The 19,748-nt window shown below is 43.9% G+C and overlaps 1 protein-coding gene across 3 annotated transcripts in view; it reads right to left on the reverse strand.

The window, feature by feature from the left end:
• The window catches only part of PDLIM3 (PDZ and LIM domain 3), a 34,531-nt gene extending 21,673 nt beyond the window's left edge, over nucleotides 1-12,858 (reverse strand). For 2 of the 3 annotated variants that reach the window (XM_032298808.1, XM_032298806.1), the window contains exons 1-2: nucleotides 12,593-12,758; nucleotides 1,377-1,528 (exon numbers count right to left, since the gene is read on the reverse strand). In XM_032298808.1, coding sequence (XP_032154699.1) covers nucleotides 1,377-1,528; nucleotides 12,593-12,685 — 245 coding nt within the window. In that variant the 5' untranslated portion in view covers nucleotides 12,686-12,758. Of the gene's footprint in view, nucleotides 1-1,376; nucleotides 1,529-12,592 lie in introns of all 3 variants that reach the window. The other variant, XM_032298807.1, reaches the window with a different exon arrangement.
• Nucleotides 12,859-19,748: the final 6,890 nt, after the last annotated feature.

Genomic DNA, 19,748 nt, shown 5'->3' on the forward strand with positions numbered 1-19,748 from the left:
TTTTTTTTGAGATGGAGTCTCCCTCTGTCACCCAGGCTGGAGCGCAGTGCTGCAGTCTCGGCTCACTGCCACCTCCTCCTCCCGGGTTCAAGCGATTCTCTTTTCTCAGCTTCTCGAGTAGCTGGGATTACAGGCGTGCACCACTATGCCCGGCTAATTTTTGTATTTTTAGTAGAGTTGGGGTTTCACCAGTGGCCAGGCTGGTCTTGAACTCCTGACCTCCAACGATCCACCCACTTTGGCCTCCCAAAGTGCTAGGATTACAGGTGTGAGCCCGCACACCTGGCTGAAGTGTTACATTTTTAATGTCCTTTTGGGGACTCTAGACTAGATAAAAATGACCTGGAGTCCACTGTGCAGTTTCTGGAGGAAGGAGGCCTGCAATGCATGTGGGAAACAGGAGAGGGAGACGCTGCAAGCATGCTCTGCAGATGACCACAAGGCAAGCTCCCTAGATCTACTTCCTTCCAGTCCTACTGAGGCCACTGCAGCAGACAGTGAGTGATCTGCCAGATGGACTTGCTACCTGCATCAAGGAAATGTGCTTCATCCCACCCTTCTCATGCATCTGCCCGGGACCTTGTGGCTCCTAAGGGACTGTGTGCTTGGCATGAACACAGGTTACGCATAGAGAGTCAAAGCAACTATTTCACCCCATGAAACAGCAGATTGGTGGATTGATTGATCCTTCTGTACTACAGCAGGGAAGACTGTGAATACAATAGTAACAGCATAAACGCACGCTAACAACCACTATGACAAATTATTATTATCACGGTTCAGTTTCGGTTCAGGGATCTGATGGCAAGACATCAGGCTCAATTTCTCAGTTTTTTAGGGGGTGGGATCAGAAATGTCTCAGCATTGCACATGCCCACGTGCATACATACTCTCACACCTGTAACATTCTTCTGGGCTGAATTCTGCACAAAACAGCCAATGGCAGACAGAATATTAGCAACCAATTTTTAATATAATTACAGTTGGGCAAGTCAAGAGATTCTTTTAGGAGAATCTCTACATTCCATTTCATTCTCTACCACACTGAGAACAGTGATGTAGCTAGTGGTGCTGTTCAGTGTTTATGTGGCCAGTAGTTCTATTTTCACAGTTAATTAACTGGGTGATTACTGGAAACAATTCTAGAGGCTGCTCTTCTTATTCTAACATTCCAGAGAATCCTTTTTAGAAATGATTTGTCAACAACTTCTAGACTGACTGACTTTGGTAAAGAACTAAGTAGCTGATATATAAAAAAGCCAGCCAAAATACTAGGTCTATGGCATCCTTGCTGGGGGGGATGAAGCTAATTATAGTTCTGGTTCAGGTTCTCCTGCAAAACAGATCAGATGTAAGCACCATTAATTAAGGAGCACCTGTCAATTTTGAGACACAGCTGGTGAGCTGCTGCTTTAATCCTGTCCTGTGCATCAGCATGGGTCATGGACTCTGTCCCAAAGCCGTCAATAGCCAGGATGACATCTCCAGGACACAGGTTGGCAGCTGCCGCCTTGCTTCCTGGTGTAATCTGGAAGAAATCATGGCACTATTTAAAAACCAACATCCTGCAATCTCTTGAGTTTTGTGTCTGACATTTGTATTTGAGCCTGGAAACATTTTTAATGTTTCACTGGGCAAAAAAACTGCAAATCTAACTTAACTCTTAGTTGGTCAATTGAGTTAGGTCTATTTTCTCATCACGTTGAATAATTTTGTTTCTTACTAACCACATTTCATATCATTGTATCTGTTACTCTCTTTCAATCCAAATATATAAGCTTTCAATCCAAATACAGCAATCCCGATTATTTATCATCTTTAAAATTCTCTTAAGAGGCATGCAATGGACTGACTGTTTATGTGCCCCCAAAATTCAAATGTTGAAATCCTAACCATAATGTGATGGTATTTGAAGGAGGGACTTTTGGGAAGTAATGAGGTCAGAAGTGAGGAGCCCTCATGAAAGGGATTAGTGCCCTTATTTAAAAAGGCCTCAGAGAGAGCTCTCAATTCTCTTTCCTCCAGCAAGGAAGAAGCAATAAGTGAGCTGTCTGCAACCCAGAAGAGGTTCCTCACCAGAACCCAACCCTGCTGGTATCCTGACCTTGGAATTCCAGTCTCCGAAAGTGTGAGAAATAAATTTGTTATTTATAAGCCACCCAGTCTATTGCACTTTGTTTAGAAATCTGTAGAGACTAACAAGAGGCCAGATAATATGCAAAATTATAACTTCTCCTGAACCCTTCAGAGACCTGAAGTCACAGGGCAATAAACTTAAAAACTAAGGAAAGACAGGTGTCTTCAAGCAAAGACAAGACATGAGCACAGGCTCACCTGCATGGAGCAGGGCATGGAGAAAGACGGGGCCCCCAGTCTATGTGTTATGAAGAATTAAGGTAAAATTATTAATGAATTGCTAAAGATCCAGTTTGAATTATCATGAGTGTATAGAACTCCTGGAAACCATGGACACCAAGGAAGTTTTTGTTCACTCATGGTCTCTTCTCCATGAATGAAGGACAGATGAAACACAAGACAACTAACAAGACAGATTTTAATTAACCCATATTAGTAATTACATTAAATGTAAAATAGTCTAAACACACCACTGAAAAAACAGAGACTCTCAAACTAGATGAAAAAGTGAGATTCAGTTTTACGTTGTCTACATGGCTTTTTTCAGGGGCAGGAATAAAATGAAAGTTAAGGATACGGAATATGCGAAAAATGTGGTTTTCCGTATTTAAAAATATCTAAAAATAAAAAATTTGTAATTATTATGTTGAATATTCAGTTAAAGGCAATGATTCTTTTGATCAGTATACCTACTCCCAGTTCTTCTGGGTAAACCCCAACCGTATACCTCTGCCTAGCCCTCACGTGGCTCTTACCTTGCCTGCCTCTCCCGTATCATCTCACGCTGTCCCAGCTCTCCCTCATCCATGGTGCTGTGGCCATTCTGATTTCCTCTCAGTTCCTCATGTAGGCCAAGCTTGTACCCTTTTTGGGGATTTCCAGGCACTCTTATTTCTGCCTGAAATGCGTCCCTTACTCTTTGCTCCTTCTCATCCTTTAGGTTCAAATGCTGCATGCTCAGCAGACTTCCCCAAACATCTGAAGTAGTTTCTCTAGTCCTTCCCCCCATCATTCTTCATCCTTACACCCTACTTCCTTAATGACAATTATTTGTTCTTTTATGTTTACTTGTGTATTGTCTGTCTTCCCAACTAGACTGGAAGTTCTTGTGGATACGTACAATATTAGGTATATATCCAAAGGATTACAAATCGTTCTACTATAAGGACACGTGCACACGAATGTTCATTGCAGCACTGTTTACAATAGCAAAGACCTGGAACCAACCCAAATGACCATCGATGATAGAATGGACAGGGAAAACGTGGCATATATACACCATGGAATATTATGCAGCCATCAAAAACGATGAGTTTGTGTCCTTCGTAGGGACATGGATGAACCTGGAAACCATCATTCTCAGCAAACTCACAGAAGAGCAGAAGATCAAACACCACATGTTCTCACTCATAGGCGGGTGTTGAACATTGAGAACACATGGACACAGGGAGGGGAGCACTACACACTGGGGTCAGTTGGGGGGAAATAGGGGAGGGACAGTGGGGGGTGGGGAGCTGGGGAGAGATAGCAAGGGGAGAAATGCCAGATGTAGGTGATGGGGAGGAAGGCAGCAAATCACACTGCCACGTGTGTTCCTATGCAACAATTTTGCATGTTCTTCACATGTACCCCAAAACCTAAAATGCAATAAAATAAATAAATGGGAAAAAATATTATGTATATTTCTAATACTTCACAGAGTATACCCAGTCTTTAGAATTCATAATTAATTGAAGAATCAATTAAAAAGCATTTAAATCAGAGCTTATGTAAAAAAGAACTAGTCCTATATACCCAAAGAGTATAGTTTTAATGTCAACTTGTCATTGCTGTGTTTGCAAATTTCTACTAGAGCAGAACAATACATACTATTAAGTCAAATCTCAAACGGCTCCAGGAAGAAACTAGATTATTTCAAATACTTTATTTGAGGATCAGTAATTAATTCATTTGCTTTTTCTAGCTATCTATTTAATTGTGGTTTGAAGGAAGACAAGTTCATCTAAATAAATAAAATTGCTAAAATAATAAGTTCTCATGTGTCCTGTATCTTGTCTCATTACTAAAATGTTTACTGTACTCACTTTATTTCTGTGATAATCTCACTGTAGCTATCACATTGATTTTCCAGTAGGAACAGTTAATAGAAGCTGGGTAAGACAACTGGGGATTATTACCTCAGCCTTTGGGAGGCATTTCATAGTGTTTTCCATTTAGAAACATTCTCAGACCCAGAACTGTTAGAACAAAAGTTTCCATCCCCAAACTGACTTGGTGATAAAAATAATCTTAAGCTTTTAATTTTTTTTAGATATAATTTGTTAAAATCAGTATTTTCTATTTTTAAATGTCTAAGACTAGATTAACTTTCTTTGAATTAAAACACAGGGCCACGCATGATGGCTTATGCCTGTAATCCCAGTGCTTTGGGAGGCTGAGGTGGGAGGATTGTTTGAGGCCAGCCTGGGCAAAAAAGCAAAACCCTGCCTCTACAAAAAATATTTTTTTAAAAAAGCTAGGCATAGTGGTGCACACCTGTAGTCCCAGCTGCTCAGGTGACTGAGGAGGGAGGACTGCTTGAGCCTCGGAATTTGGGACTGCGATGAGCTGTGACTGCACCGCTGCACTCCAGCTGGGCAACAGAGGTAGACCTTCTACCCTCACCAAAACAACCAACCAACCCCGAAAAACACACAGAAAGTGTATCTTAATGCGTTTGCTTTTAGAGCGTTGACTTGGCTTTTCCAATATACCTAAATAGATTTAAGTTACGTAATACTCAATTTTGATTTAGAAATGTCTAACTTTTTTTTTTTTTTTTTTAGCTCTGGTTAGGATGAGTGTGAGGTAGGATAAGTGGAATTTTGTTTTTGTAGTGTCTACACTAATTTTAAACAGACATCTGAACAGTAGCTTTTCAATATCTAAGTTCATTATTTAAGTCCAATAGCTATTGATATCTGGAGCCATGCCCCGATATTGGACTTAGAAAATGAATAGCTCTTGGATATCCAAGTTGAATATCTTACTGAATATTATTAAAATGGACTAATAATATTAATACTAAATAATATCATACTTATGCAAAATGTTACATTTGCAAAGCTCCTTCTCACACCTTTGGCCATTACAGCTCTGGAAGACGGGCTGGACAAGGAAACCTGGCTCCGGCTTTCAGACAAGAGGGGTCTAAGTGACCTGCAGCTTCCTGCTGAGCTGAAAGCAGCCGTACAGTGATGTCACCAGCTCTTTCAGGAGTCAGCTAGGACAGGTGGTTGATAGTGACGGCCAGATCCCGCTTCTCATTTTGTTTTCAACCTGGTTATCGCTGTTCTGAGACCTCTAAGGAGGGAGTTGATGAAAAAAAGTAAGTAGAGAGAGGGATGAGAAAGAAAACATAATGCCTTTACTTCTTCCTTGTTTTCAAGTTCAGATAGGTCAGTGATCAGAAAATGACTGCTAAATTGGCCTGTGTTTAGTAAGCTAAATGATCCATTTAATCATGAAAAATCTATTATTTCTTTGCATTACTTTATATTTTACTTTATTGCATAATTATATTTTCCTTATTACTTTGCATTAGAATGCAGTTTATTACTGTTTTCCCAAATCAGGAGATGTGAGAGCTAAAATGAGGCATAGAGTTTTTCAGTGGATTATTTATTATTTAGGTTCACTAGGGTCTCAAATATCGAAAGTACCAGAGAGATCGCTGGACACGGCAACTGCAGAGGATCACTTAGCACCACGTTTTCAAACTTGTGTGATTATAAGAATCACCTGGGGTCCGTGCTGAAGCTAAGACTACAGTTCTACTCCAGATGCTCGGAATCAGGAACAGAATCTCTAGCAGAGGAGCCAGGGAATTTGTGTTTTTAACAAGCCTCTCAGATGATTCCTGTTATTCATATCAACCTAGATTACTTGGGTCTCTTGGGAAAAAAGCTAACTGAAAACACAGATAAAGCATCTCTAATGTCCTATTTATGTGGAGACATAAGGCAAGTCCAAGATGTGGTCCTGATAGGATGTTTATGTTAATAAAAATGATTGAAATAGTTACGGAGCAAGACAAGCACGTTCTGAAGCTCTGCACTGCAGGCATGGATGGAAATCATGAGAAACCCCATTGTTCATCACTCTCCACCCCTAGCAAATAAATTCCGCGCGCCTCCTCGGCGTCTCCAGCCCTGCAGCACCTGGCCGCCAAAGACGGTTCTAGAGCCGCACTCTACACCAGTTACGGCAGAATCTCGGCACGCACCTGGGCATGGGTATGTTCAAAAGTCGTGCTGTTGCCGAGTTTTGGGGTGCAGGAGGGGGCGCTCAGCTCGCTCCCCGGTGGGCTCCAGGCTCCTGGTCCCTCACGCACCCAAGAATGGGAGAGGGGACCATGCCGGGCTGGGTGCGTTTGCAAGTAAGTATCGGACCCCAGAGAGTTTTTGCAGAAAGTGATTTATTTAGGCAGAGAGAAAGAGAAAAAGGGAGAAGGGGGGAGAGAGAAACAGCTAGCTCTCACACTGAGTGAGGAGAAAGAGAGGCCGCTCTCGCACTGAGAAGGGTTCCCAGAGGGGGCAATTCAGGGAAGGAGAACTCCTCTCACACTGAGAGAGAGAATCCAGAAAGATGGAATCCAGGAGAGAGAAAGCAGCTTCCACGAAGGCAGTGGAAGGGGACCCAAGTATGGAATCCCAGAGAGGAAAGCAGCTTCCACACTGAGTAGAGGGGGAAATCCACCCGGAGGTGGGTGCAGGGACTTTTACCCTGGGAGGGACTCCCTCCTCCTCCAAGCCCCTTGACCTAAGAAACGAGTTCTTTAAAGCTTCTGCTGCAGCGACTGACTTTATTTTCCCGTGCCCACGAAAATGTAAACAAGCACCTCTAATCCCGGGACGGAGAGGGGAGGAAGAAGGCATGGCGCTGGTAAGTTCTTGCCCTTGAAACTGCGCGCCCCTGTGGACCCGGGAAGACAATACATTCCCTCAATACAGGTGGCTTTAATATGCTGCGAGGGCTGAGAATCATTACTATATTGAGAACTATGATCTCACTTAAGACAATCTTCCAAAGCAGTTATCTCTTTCAAAATGAGAAAATGGATGCTCAGAAAGTGTAAGAAACTTGGTTAGGGTCCCACATCCTGGGAAAACCTGAAATTCCCACATGGGTCTCCCTTGCTGTACAGCTGAGAATCTTCATCATCTGGCATCGCCTCTCCTGAGGGTACCCTTTCCTTCAACACCTCCTAGCTCTGTGGCTGTACTTTTCTTGTGGAATTCTGGACAGGTTGTGTGACGGCAGTTTATATACATGTTCCTTCTTTTCTGCTGGTATATTAGCTTCTCAGGGGTTAGAAGCCCATCTAAGCCACAATTATTCCCCCCCAGTGCCTTTTATATGCAAGGCATTCTGCACGTAATAGATATTTGTGGCACGTATGAGTTATGAACACATGAAGCAGTGCTTCCATGCAGACACGGTCTTTGTTAGAACAAACTGAATAGGTTTTTATTTATATCAACCTTTCCACTACATTTGTTTTACCCTGGAAAAGAATTGCATTTGATGGCAAACGGTCCTTTCTAAAAGTTTAAATTTCAAATGTAGTTTAAAGTCATACACTTTTCTATCTTAAATCCCGCAATAATTAGGAACACGCCAGCATTTTCTATGTTGGTACCTACGCTCATACAGCATTCTCAGTTTTAATAATCTTGATCTTGGGTGTGTTCTGGATAGGAAAAGAGGAGGCAGGAGTGAAGGGGGGGAGACACATTTCGTAAGAAAAGACACAATGGCATCAGATGTAGAGGATCATTTTCTATCAAGCACACAAAAGAAGCTCGTACTGTGCCCTGGCCTCCCCTTATTTATGGTTTTGTTTTCTGCAGTTTCAGTTGTCTGAGGTCAGCTGCAGCCTGCAAATAGTGGGGATATTTGAGAAATAAAGAATTCCTAGGTGTTACATTGCACCTGTGCTGAGTAGCGTGATGAAGTCTACTCCGTCCCTCATCCCTTTGTCCAGCGTACCCACATTGTCCACCCTATACTCTTCACCTGCCAATCACTTCGTAGCCTTAGTTATCGGACCAGCTGTCACAGTACTGCAGTGCTTGCTCTCAAGCCACCCTTATTTTACTTGCTAATGGCCCCAAAGTGGAAGAGTGCTGTGCCCAAGTTATAAATTAAGCTTTATCACAGGTATGCATGCATAGGAAAAAGCATATATATATATAGGGTTTGGTACTAATCTAGGTTTCAGGCAACCACTGGGGGTCTTGGAATGTGTCCCCTGTGGATTAGAGGAAATTACCATATTTCATATTGGAATCTTGTCAAAGCAAATGACATGTAACTTGTCTGTGGGAGAGTAGATCTAGCTTTTGGACGGTCAAAAACCTAGGGAGACTCTTTAGAAGCTTCTTGTAAAAAAGAAAGAAAAGATGCTCACTTAAAGAAGTGAAATTTTTCTGGGAAATGCTTAGGCCAGTTATATACGGTGTTTGAAATAACAACTCCCTCCCCTAAACTGAACATCCACAACTTAAATTTTATATTGCACAAGGTCTATCACACTTACTGGCTAGAAATTGCTTTCCTAAAAATTGTGTTTATCACAACTGGTGCTAAATTTTTTTTTGAGAATGTCTGCTGTTCGATTTACCTCACTTTTGATTTTTTTATAATACAAAGATTCATCTAGCTGATTATTCGGATTGTAAACAATTACGGGGGTGAGGACCGTGTGTCCTAATTTTGTGAATGTAATTTCAATTGATGGAGACAGCTCTGTTTGTTGCTCTCCTGCAAACTCTGGTTGGAGCCCCACTGTTGAGGAGTACTGCTGAAGTCTGTGTAGTGTGAGGCGGAGAGCGAAGGGTATGCTTGCAGGACGGTGAAAGTTGATTTAATGGGGGACCTGATTAAACATATCTCACTTATGGGACTTTTTGTGGCTTTAAGCGTAGACATTGGTATTTCAATTCTTTGCATATTAAGAACCTATTTAAAAATGACAAATCGGCCGGGCAATCCCAACATTTTGGGAGGCTGAGGTGGGCAGATCATCTGAGGTCAGGAGTTTGAGAACAGCCTGGCCAATAAAGTGAAAACCCCATTTCTACAAAAAAAAAAATACAAAAAAAAAAAATACAAAAATTAGCTGGGTGTGGTGGCGGGTATAGTAGTCCCAGCTGCCTGAAAGGCTCAGGTAGGAGAACTGCTTGAATCTAGGAGGTGAGGTTGTAATGAGATGAGATCGAGCCACTGTGCTCACTCCAGCCTGGGTGACAGAGTAAGACTCTAGCCTGGGTGACAGTGAGACTCTGTCTCAAAAAAAAAAAAAAAAAACAAAACCCCAAAAACCAAAAAACCAACCAAAACGACAAGTCAACTAACAATAAAACAATGCACACTTAACTTTTCGTGAAATATTTTTGAGAACATATTGTGCCTATTTATAATAATATTATGTAAAAAGTGAACAATCTAGTCAATCATTCACAGTGTGTCTATATTTAGTCTACAACACATAAGATCTACTAGATACTGTGTGAAGCACTGAATGGCCCCCAAATTACAAAGTTCCTGCCTTTGGGGAACGTGCAATCTGGTGGATACAAACATGGTGAAACGTCTGGTACAGGTGTGACATAAGGAGAGTTTACAGAGGCTGAAGGCTACAGTAATTAAATGGATGAGATGGTTGTTACTGAAAGAAGCCTTGGGAGGGGCATTTGAATGGGTTTCCACAGGCACAGAGGACAGTGGCATGGTGTGCGGAAAAGAAACCTGGGGAAAAGTGGTATCGGGAGCAAAGACGTGTCACGGGAGTAGTCCAGAATGCTTTACGTGTGGAGGAAGGGGAAGAAAGAAATGAAGTCAGAAACTCAAATTGGGATAGTAGATGGTGAAAAGTCATGAATGTTGTGCTAAAGCCATGCATTTTACTCTCTGCAAACCAGTGATGCCACTGCAGGATTTTTAAGAAGGAGAAAGGGGCAGCTTGGCATTTTCCAGAGATGGTAAGAATATGGTGTGTGAATTGGAGGAGGTGCCAAATGTCTAGGTGTGGGGCTAGGAAATCTTGAGGGAGGGACAGTGGTCGAAAAAATGGTAAGTGACGGATCTTGAAGACAGATTCAATAAGGCCAGTGAGGAATAGGATGGCCCAACACAACTTTTTAGAATATCAGAGCAAGTGTCCATTTTCACGTGTGGGCTTCAGAATGCAGGCTTTGGAGGCAGGCAGACTTAGCATCAGAGCCTGCCCCAGTGCTTATGATCACTGGCGGGTTAATGAACCTTTTGAAGCCTCATTCTCCTCGTCTGGAAAAGGGATGTCACGACTGCCACCCTCCTAAGAGTATTGTGAGATTTCAGTGAGTTCGTGCATATAAAAGGCTCCCATCAATGCCTGACAAGCAAAATAGTACAATAACACACAACCTCACACACTACCTTCCAAAATGCTGTCAAAATGTTAACAGTGGTACAATAATTCACCATTCAACAATACTGATGGTGGTTTTTCTGTAATACTTTTCTGTAATACTTTTCTTCTTCTAAACGATTTTCAGTATTTTTATCATTTCAGTGAAAATATTCTCAATTAGGTGTTAACTAAGGCATAAAAGTTCTTATTGAATAAATAAAGGAATATTCTTATTTACTCAATAAGAATCTACTATATACCTGGCTTTGGGGACGCTTGAGCTACAAAAATAATTTGGTTTTACCTGCTGTCCTAGAATTGAACTAATTTAAGAGAAAAGGCATGATCAAGTGAAATAATCACATTTGGACATAAACTGTTATTGAACCAAATGTCAAAATGAGTGACACAAATTAGGAGTTAGAAGTTCCAGATAGAATTGGTTTTCCTAATAATAATTGTCATTATATCAAATATATTTACCAATAGCTACTGTAGTCCAACTCCAGAATGTAAGTACTACTTCAAACATTTATAATGTCAACAACTCAAAATTTCAAGCATGTGATTAATTATATTGACATGTTATATTGTAATAGCAAACTATTTTGTTTATAAATACCTTAAGAGATTTTTGTGACAAAATTATTTTGTTAGAATTTAATATAAATGATTTATTCTGTGTTAGAATTCAAAAGCTTATTCAATTTAAATAAAAACTACTCTCCAGAAACTAAAAGTATTTCTTAGCAGATATAATGGAAATTGTTTTCTTTGGTAAATGTATAATAGAAATTGCTTGGCCCAGGTCACTGAGGCATTTTCTGCTTAATTTACTTAGGAACGGTTTTGGGGGTATGTTGAACAGTTTTCATGTTTCATATAAAAACACATGTCAGATGTGTTTATATGTTTTTGAAAAATGTAAAACAAGGCTTGAAACGTTCCATTGTAGGCGTCTGTATGATACGTGTTTTAACATATTTTTAAAGGGATGTTGGTACCCAAATCTCATAGACATATACAAAACAGAATTTAAAAAAGTATTACCTTGTTCAAAATTTGTGTGAGCAGATCAGATTATAAAGTATACCTTTATAAATATGGCATGAGAGGAATACAAGAAAATAAAGTATAATCAGAAAGAAAAATATTCTGAAAGTTTATACCTTTAGGTATTAAATACTTTATATACAATAACTGAAATAATACATTAATTTTCTATGAAGAAAAACATTTTGTGTTAGAGAAAAATCAACTAGACCAGATGATGCTTTCGAATTAATTTTACGGCAGGAGAGAAACCCCGGAGTTTCATTTGTACCTTGTTTTCTCATTAGACAATAGAGAACAATGAGTAAAGCTTGACCTTGATATTAAAGCATTCTTTTCCGTTTTTAGGTTGAGTGGTTTACTTTGCATCGGGTAAAGTAAACGGCCTGCCACGTTTTCTCTGCAGCTGGAGTCAGAGGTGATGATTCCTGAGCCAAGTTCTCGGCTTTGGAAAACGTGTTCAAAACGCCTGGAAACTCAGGAGTCCACATTCGGGATGTTTCCCCCTTCGGGGCTGATGCGAGCGGCCCCCGTTTGGCCAACCCAGGTCATGGCCCGCGAACAGCGCGCCGCTGAAGTTGAACCCGGACTGGAAAACGCTCAGACGCGCGCCAGCTCCAGGGAACGCGGGCGGCGCCAGGGCGCGTGTCTCCCACCCGGGACCCACGGTTCGCCACGGAAGGGAGACGGGGTGCGGAGGGCGAGCGGGCCCTGGAGCCTGGCAGCCCCGCCTTCCCCGCGCCCAGGGGCGCTCCTCGGAAAGCCGGACCCAGACGGGACGCCTTTGCAGCTGACTTGGTCAAAGCTCGGAGCCGCTCCGCGGCCGCTCGACGGAGCTGCGCGCCCAAGCCCGGGACCCAGCAGCGCCCCGCCCATCCGTCCGGCCGCCCTCGGCCCCGGGGCGCCCCCCGCGGCTGCCCGGACGCCGGAGACCCCAGCTCCAGGCGGAAGTAAGAAGCCGGCACCTACCCTGGTGATGACCAGAGGCTGGTTGAAGTCGATGCCCCCGGAGAGCCGGAAGCCCCAGGGCGCGGGGCCCGGGAGGACCACCGTCTGCGGCATGCCGCCTTCCTCCCGCCCGACGCCGGGCTCCGAGCGTCCCCGAGCGCGCAGCAGCTCCGCGCCGGCAGCGTCCTGGCCCCGACCCGGGCGGGGGCGCTTTATCCCCGCTGGGAGTGACGTCAGCGCCCCGCGGCCCTCCCCGCCCCGTCCCGCGCCGAGAGCTCCAACTTTGGAAGCGAGGGCCGCGCCAGCCCCGCGGAGCCGCAGCCGGGCCAGCTGGGGGCGAGCTCCGGGCGGCGGCGGCGGGCGCGGGGCTTCGGGTTGCAGCGTCCCTGGCGCCCTGGAAGTCACACCTGTCCGCCTGTTTATCTTCTGCTTGCGGCGCAGCAGCGCACTTTGTTGGAAGCGAAAGCGGCCAGACCACGGCCACCGTGCTTTCCGTTAAAACGAGCGTCATCATGACAATTATTTGGCAATTTCGAGTGCATTAATATTTACTTACTACCTCTGAGGGTTTGGCCAAATTACTTAACCTTTAAAATTTTTATTTCATTTTATTTTTCGTAGAGATCGGGTCTCCACTTTGTTGCCCAGGCTAGTCTTGAACTCCTGGGTTCGAGCAATCCTCCCACCTCGGCCTCCCAAAGTGCAGGAGAGTCTGACCGGGATCCTCTGCTAGTCTCCGTGTAGACTCAAGTATTTCTGGTGTTAATGTGTTAGGATGTTCTGATTCCCAAAGGAAGGGGGAAGGATGAGGGAAGAGAAATAAGAAATGCTTTAAGAACTCAAGAATAAGGGTCTTGGACTTAATGCCCCGTGATAGGGTCGTATCCGTCAGGGAGGACAGAGCTGCAGCGGAGCTTTAAGAGGGCAGTCTGTTAGGAAGCAGTTTTAGGACTGATAGAGAAAAGGAAAAGGAGATGCAGAAAGCTGTAAGCAAAGAGAACCAGCCTGGGCGAGTGTAAATCACAAGGGCAGGATGGGCATTCCTTTGCCCACTGTGGTGGATTACATAAAAGTCCCAGGGGATAAGCATTTTCTGGTTCTAGATATTTCCCAGTGCCCCATCTATGCTGGGCCATCAAGGAACTGAGCATCATGTGTTCCTGTTGATTTTGACCCTTTGGGCTGGCTGTGTCACTGCAGAGCACATTTCTATCAGTCTCTGGCTCTGTCTGCGTGGTAGAGACATACACACGCACACACACAGAGGTCCATTCAAAAAAAAAAAAATCGGACAACTCATTTGGTGTCGTGTAATTATATTGTTTTTACCCGATTTCACAAGCTGGCTTATTTAAATAGCTGATTTTTTTTTCTCCTTTTCACTGGTCATTTTGGCATCATTTAGATGTAGCCAGCATCTATACAATATCCATATAATATCTGACCTGTCCTTTTTTTTTTTTTTTTTTTTTTTTTTTTTTTTTTTTTTTTTTTTTTTTGAGACAGGGTCTCAATTTGTCACCCAGGCTTGATGAATTCTTAAGGCTTTGCAGAGAGTGTGGAAAGCAGGGACATGAAATGGGCAGCTTTTCTACATCCTACTCTTCGCTAAGACCAGCAGGAACGTGTTCAGAAGTGACTGTCAAGGTGGAGGTGAGAATAGCTGGGAGGGAGTATTCTAAGGAAGGAGCACTGGCCCTATCCTAAATGGTCCTAGAAAATCCTGCATTTGGTTTGGGTCCTGTTCTAAGAAGAGGTTCTTTTTCATTACTCTTTCATTTGTTTTTTTCTTTTTCTTTTTCCCCTTCTAAAGGAAACGGGGGACAGTGTTAACAAGAATGAAGCAATCAACTCTCCTTGAGGATGTTTCAAGGAAAGTTTCCAGAGGAGGGAATGCCAGAGTTGGACCTTGAAGGGTAAGAGAGTCTTCCCCGTGGCTGGAATTGGGAGGAACACAGGAGGGAGGACATTGAAGGCAGAATAAGTGTGTAGGATGTGCAGTTACTGTGAGACAAGAAGCAGATGACCCATTAGGAAATAGTAAGTCATGTGGTATGATAGAGCCGAGCCCATTGGGTAGAGGGGGAGACAAGGGTCACAGTCACCTGTGGCCATGTCAGAGAGGATTTCATGTGTTACACTAAGGTTTTGATGATTGGGAGCCTTTGAAGGGTTGTAAGTGACATGAATAATAATCAAATTTGCGTTTACAAGCATTGTTCTGGGAGCGGGGAGGCTGAATCACAATTGAAGGAGGTGATTCAGGGTATCCCATGAACACTCACTGCAACAATTCAGTGGAGGGTATTGATTGGGGCGATGATAACGGAGCAGAGTTGGCAGATATGAGAATCGCTTAGAGGATAATTGGCACAATCTGGGGACAAATCTCACTTGGGGGATTAGGGAGTGGTCGCGAGATTTGGATGGCTCCCAGACTTCCGTGTTGGGTTTTGCCTGAATGGTGGAATTATGACCAAGGAGAAAATGTGTAAGAAATACAACAAGCTATTATTGTTTTAATTGGGGAATGGTGGGTTAGAGAACCATTTTGGCTGTGCTGATTTTGAGGCCTGTAGAATGAATATCTGTGCCATATAATGTACTGGTTAAAATACTAAAATTTGGAGCCAGACTGCCTGGCTGATATTCTAGATCCATTGTATTTGCCGTGTGATCTTAAGTTATTTACCATCTTTGTTAAAATGGTGATGATGATAGTATTTGCCTCCCAGAGTTACAGTGCAGTTTACCTGAGTTAGTAAGATACCTGAAGTGTGCCTGGCACATGCTTTGCGCATATAATCATTTGCTATTAAACAGGCAATTGGAGATATAAATCTAGAGACCTGGGCTTGAGATGAAGATTTTGGAATTATCTTTTTGAGATGAAGATTTTGGAAGATTAAGGGGCAGTAGAATCTGGCTATAGTTTGACATTTTTTAAAAAGTGGTTGCAAATCCTTTGACTTTCTTCAAGAAGTGGAGGCTCTGTCTTCTCTCCTTGAACTTGCATAGATGTGGGACTCTTATATTACTAATGAAATGAGGTGAGACTTCTGAGGCTAGCTTAGAAAAAGTGATGTGATGTAGCTGCTGCCTTGCTGATTGTGACACTTGTGTCTGATGCCTGTGTTGCATGTAAGAGCTCTGAGGTGCCATGCTGTGGGGAAGCCCAGGCTGCATAAGGAGGTCACATATTATTGCTCACTCCAGGCTAGCCACCAGACATGTGAGAGAAGATTCCTCTCTCCAGTGTTACTGAGCTAGTTCAGGATGCTATGGCGAAATACCATAGATTGGATGGCTTAAACAAAAAGCTTTCATTTCTCGCAGTTCTGGAGTCTTCAAGGTCCAAGCAAGGTGCTGGTAGATTCCGTGCCTGGTGAGGACACTCTCCCTTATTTGCAGATGGCCGCCTTCTTGCTGTGTCCTTGCGAGAAAGCTCTATTTAGTTTCTTCTTCTTTTAGGGACACAAATCTGATCATGGGGGCTTCACCTTCATGACCTTATCTAAACCTACTTACATCCCAAAGGCCCCATCTCCTAAAACCATCACAGCGGGGATTAGGGTTTCAACATACACATTTTGTGGTGGAGGACACAAACATTCAGTTCATAATACGGTCTCCAGCCCTTGCGTCCCTCAGCCTCTGAGTCCTCTCATCTCAGGCTCCAGACATGGTGGGATAGCGAGGACTCATTCTCACTGTATCCTTTCTGATTTGCTGCCCCGTATCATCTGTGAGCATAATAAAATTGTTGCTTTTCAGCTTCTAAATTTGAGGATCATTTGTTACACAGCAATAGTAACAGACACCAGCTGAAGTAGCCCAGGGAGATGAGCTATGCAAGGGGAGAAGACAGACATTCAGTGACTGAAATTCGAGGAACAGCAGCATTTAAGGGGCAGAGAATAAAGGGACCAGAGAAGATTTTTGTCTTATAAAAAGTCTAAAGAAAACCGTGAAAGTGAAGGCATGGAAGACAGGTGAGGAGAAAAATTGAAAGAGTGAAGGCACATATCACAGAGCGGTGGAGGTAAAGCTGCAATGACAGGTGCTTGCTAGAATTGCTCATTCTAAAGTTACTGAAGTCTTAGGGCAGAATCAGCAGAACGATGAGGACAAGGCCACCTGTTGTGGTCTGAAGGTAATGGGTAGAGATGAGAATACAGAAAACTTTTCCAAAGAATTTGTTCTTAAAAAGGAAGGAGAGACCCGGGACGGTCAGCTGAGACAGTGCAGGTTAGGAGAAATGACGAAAAAAATTAGGATGCGAGTGTTTGCTGAAGTCAGAGAAGATGCTGAGAAAACAGGGGGTAGGGATGGAGGAAGGGCTGGGCATTGAGGGGTGGAAGTGAAGCTCTCCAGGATGACAGACCCCTTCTCTTCTCATTCTTCATTCTGAGAATGTTTGGAGTTCCTGTAAATTGAGGTGTGCCAGCCGTACAATAACAAATGGTCTAGTCCTGTGTTCATTGATCATTTCCCTGCCTGCTTCCGGCCCTCGGGGACCTCACCTCTTGATGGCAGCAAGGGTTCTGAGATTGCTTCCTTGTCAACAATCTTTCCGGTGCTTTCTGCCTCGCAGGCTTACGCCAGATGGAGACATTGTCACTCTTTGGGTCGGGGACCTACGCTAGCGCTTCATTGGCCTGGGATAGAGCAAAACTCTGCTACCGAAGGGCTTGGAAGGTCTTTCATCATCCGTGAACACCTGCCATGGGTGCTGTTCAGGTTCGTCTCCACATCACACAACAGTCATTGCAGGGGCTCCAGTCAGAGGGCTCTGGCTCCTCTTCCCAACTTTTCTATATTTTGACGTTTTAAAACTTTTTCTTTCTTCCTTCCTGCTTTTCCTTCCATGCCTCTTTTTCTTTCTTCCTGTCTTTAAGAGAAGAGTATATATCTGTTTACACCTTGGGTTCCCTTAGCCAGCTCAATGTTTTGCGCATTGGAAGAGCATTGGTGGTTATTAGAAATGCAAATTCCTGGGCTCCATGCTCAAGAGATTTGAATTCAGTTGCTGAGGCCAAAATCCACTGTGGGTGGTCTGTGGACCACACCTTAAGACACAGTAATTCCAGTTAACACATAGGATTAGACTTTCTTATACTGTGTCTTTATATGTGCTGCTCTTCCTTTCTGGAATGTTCTCCTGTCTCTATCACATCTCACCCTCTTTCCCCATTTTCTGGGAAGACGGACCATCTGTAGCTACATCAGACTTTCCCTTGCTTAGCTGTTATATCTAGGCAACATAACACGAAAGTCTGAACTTGGCCATCCTCCAATTTAGCCAATCGCTTAGCAGTGAGAGGCGCTGAGCTTAAACAAAAGAACGCGGCATGAATGTGGGTTTGGGAATCGCACACTCTTGCAAACATGCCTTTTTCACAAGGGCTATTTTTTTTTATTCCCAGACAGTGGGCTCCTCCAGGGCCGCGGCTGCATGTCTTTGGAATCAGCCACGACTACCATCCCAGAGCTGGGCACTAAGGAGTTGGCCACTGGTTCCTGATCATGAGCAACAGGTTTGCTTCTGAGATTTGTTAGACAGGGGAAGCTGACTCTTCCTTCTATATGTTCCTTCAACAATAGTCCTGCCAAGAAGCACCTTCTGGCCAGTTGCCGTTATGTGCAGTGTTTGCAGTTTCATCTCCCTCAGCTTCACCTTGCTATTGGTGTATTTGCATATACTTGCTGGTCTGGTTGTGCAGATCAGCTTATCCCAGGGCCAGGCAGCCAGCCAGCCAGCGCTCCCAAATCTTCCACACATTGTGAATGACTTCCCTTTCGGGAAGAGCGCATGCGATTTTCATGCTTTGGAGGACCTGGCCCTCATGAAATCTCTTCTGGGGAATTGGCTACACTGAATTCCATGCTTTGTGTCTGCCCGCGGGGCTGGCCGGAGCCTATATTGTTTCATTCCCACGTCGTCACACTCCTTGGGCTGATGTGATGGTTCAGTTCGAGTTCATTTGGTATTCCCCTCTGAAATCTCACCGAGTTTTCCCAATGTTTGTTCTGAATTAACTAACAACAATTGAGGGAATCATTAGTATGCTGGAAACATGAACCGAGACATTGTGGGCAAGCAGCAAACTGGGGCCTCCTTAGGGCACCAGCTTCTGTTGCTGTGTGGCTGTCATTCCAGTACGAGTGCTTTTGCTGGGTTGTGGAGAAAGGGTGCGCATGTGTGTGTGAGAGAGAGTTAGGGTGGGGGAATTTTAATGTCTTCCCATTCGCGCAGCTCGCCCCGGCATTTCCATCCTGACTGGATTGCCTTCCAGGGGGATGTCAAGTTGAGTGAGGGCGCATTGCTTCTTACCACATCTTTCCTTGTGGACCGATCGTCTGGTTCTGGTTCTGTGAAAGTGAATTTGATGAGAAGAGCTGCTGTGAAGTGTCAGGCGTTGTGCCAGGTGTTTGAGATGCTAGTTACTTCTCATTCTTAAGACAATCTTGTAAAAACACATGTGATTATCCCAGGACACAGGGAGAAGATAAGGGGTTGCTGGAGAGCGGCGGGGCGGGACTCAAACCTGAGGCTGCACCTTTTCGCCGTGTCCCGGTTCTTTTACGGCTTCATGTTGCCTCTTAAGAATGCACGTTTGCTAAGGTTTGCTGACCCTACAGCCTATCTCACAGCCTCTGTTCAATCTTCGCGCAATGGTTTAAGCTCCTGAAAAGCCAGCAGCTCTATTTAGACTGAACTTCCATTCTTCCCGGGGACTAAGGTGATGTCACGAAGTGCTGTGGAAGACGTGGCTGAAATTTGGAGTCCATTTCCCTCATCACAGCCTGATAGTGTTGTTGTCCAGATCCTAGAAATTCCTGCCTAGATGTGCCTCGGAAGATCAGAAAGACCTGGTGTTTCGTCAGTGGTATTTTACTTGCTGGGGTTAGCTGGCCTCTGATTCTCTCTGGATGCACCTGCACGTGTTTTTCATGGCACTGGAGAGCAATCCGAAGTGCCAGGATGCGTATTTGTAATAGTAACACATCTGAACCCATTCGTCAGTAACAGAGACCATGCGCTTCAGGGCTTTTAAAAAAAATCTGGAGTCCGTTTATCGCTATAAAAACATTTCAAATGAGAATGGAGTGCACGGAGACCCTGGGGAGCAGTACAGGGAGTTCTGGGTTTGGATGGCTGCGTGCCTGGCCTCGG

Source organism: Sapajus apella, unplaced genomic scaffold (assembly GCF_009761245.1).
Source record: "Sapajus apella isolate SASKATOON/1434 unplaced genomic scaffold, GSC_monkey_1.0 scaffold39, whole genome shotgun sequence".
NCBI classification, from domain to species: Eukaryota; Metazoa; Chordata; class Mammalia; order Primates; family Cebidae; genus Sapajus; species Sapajus apella.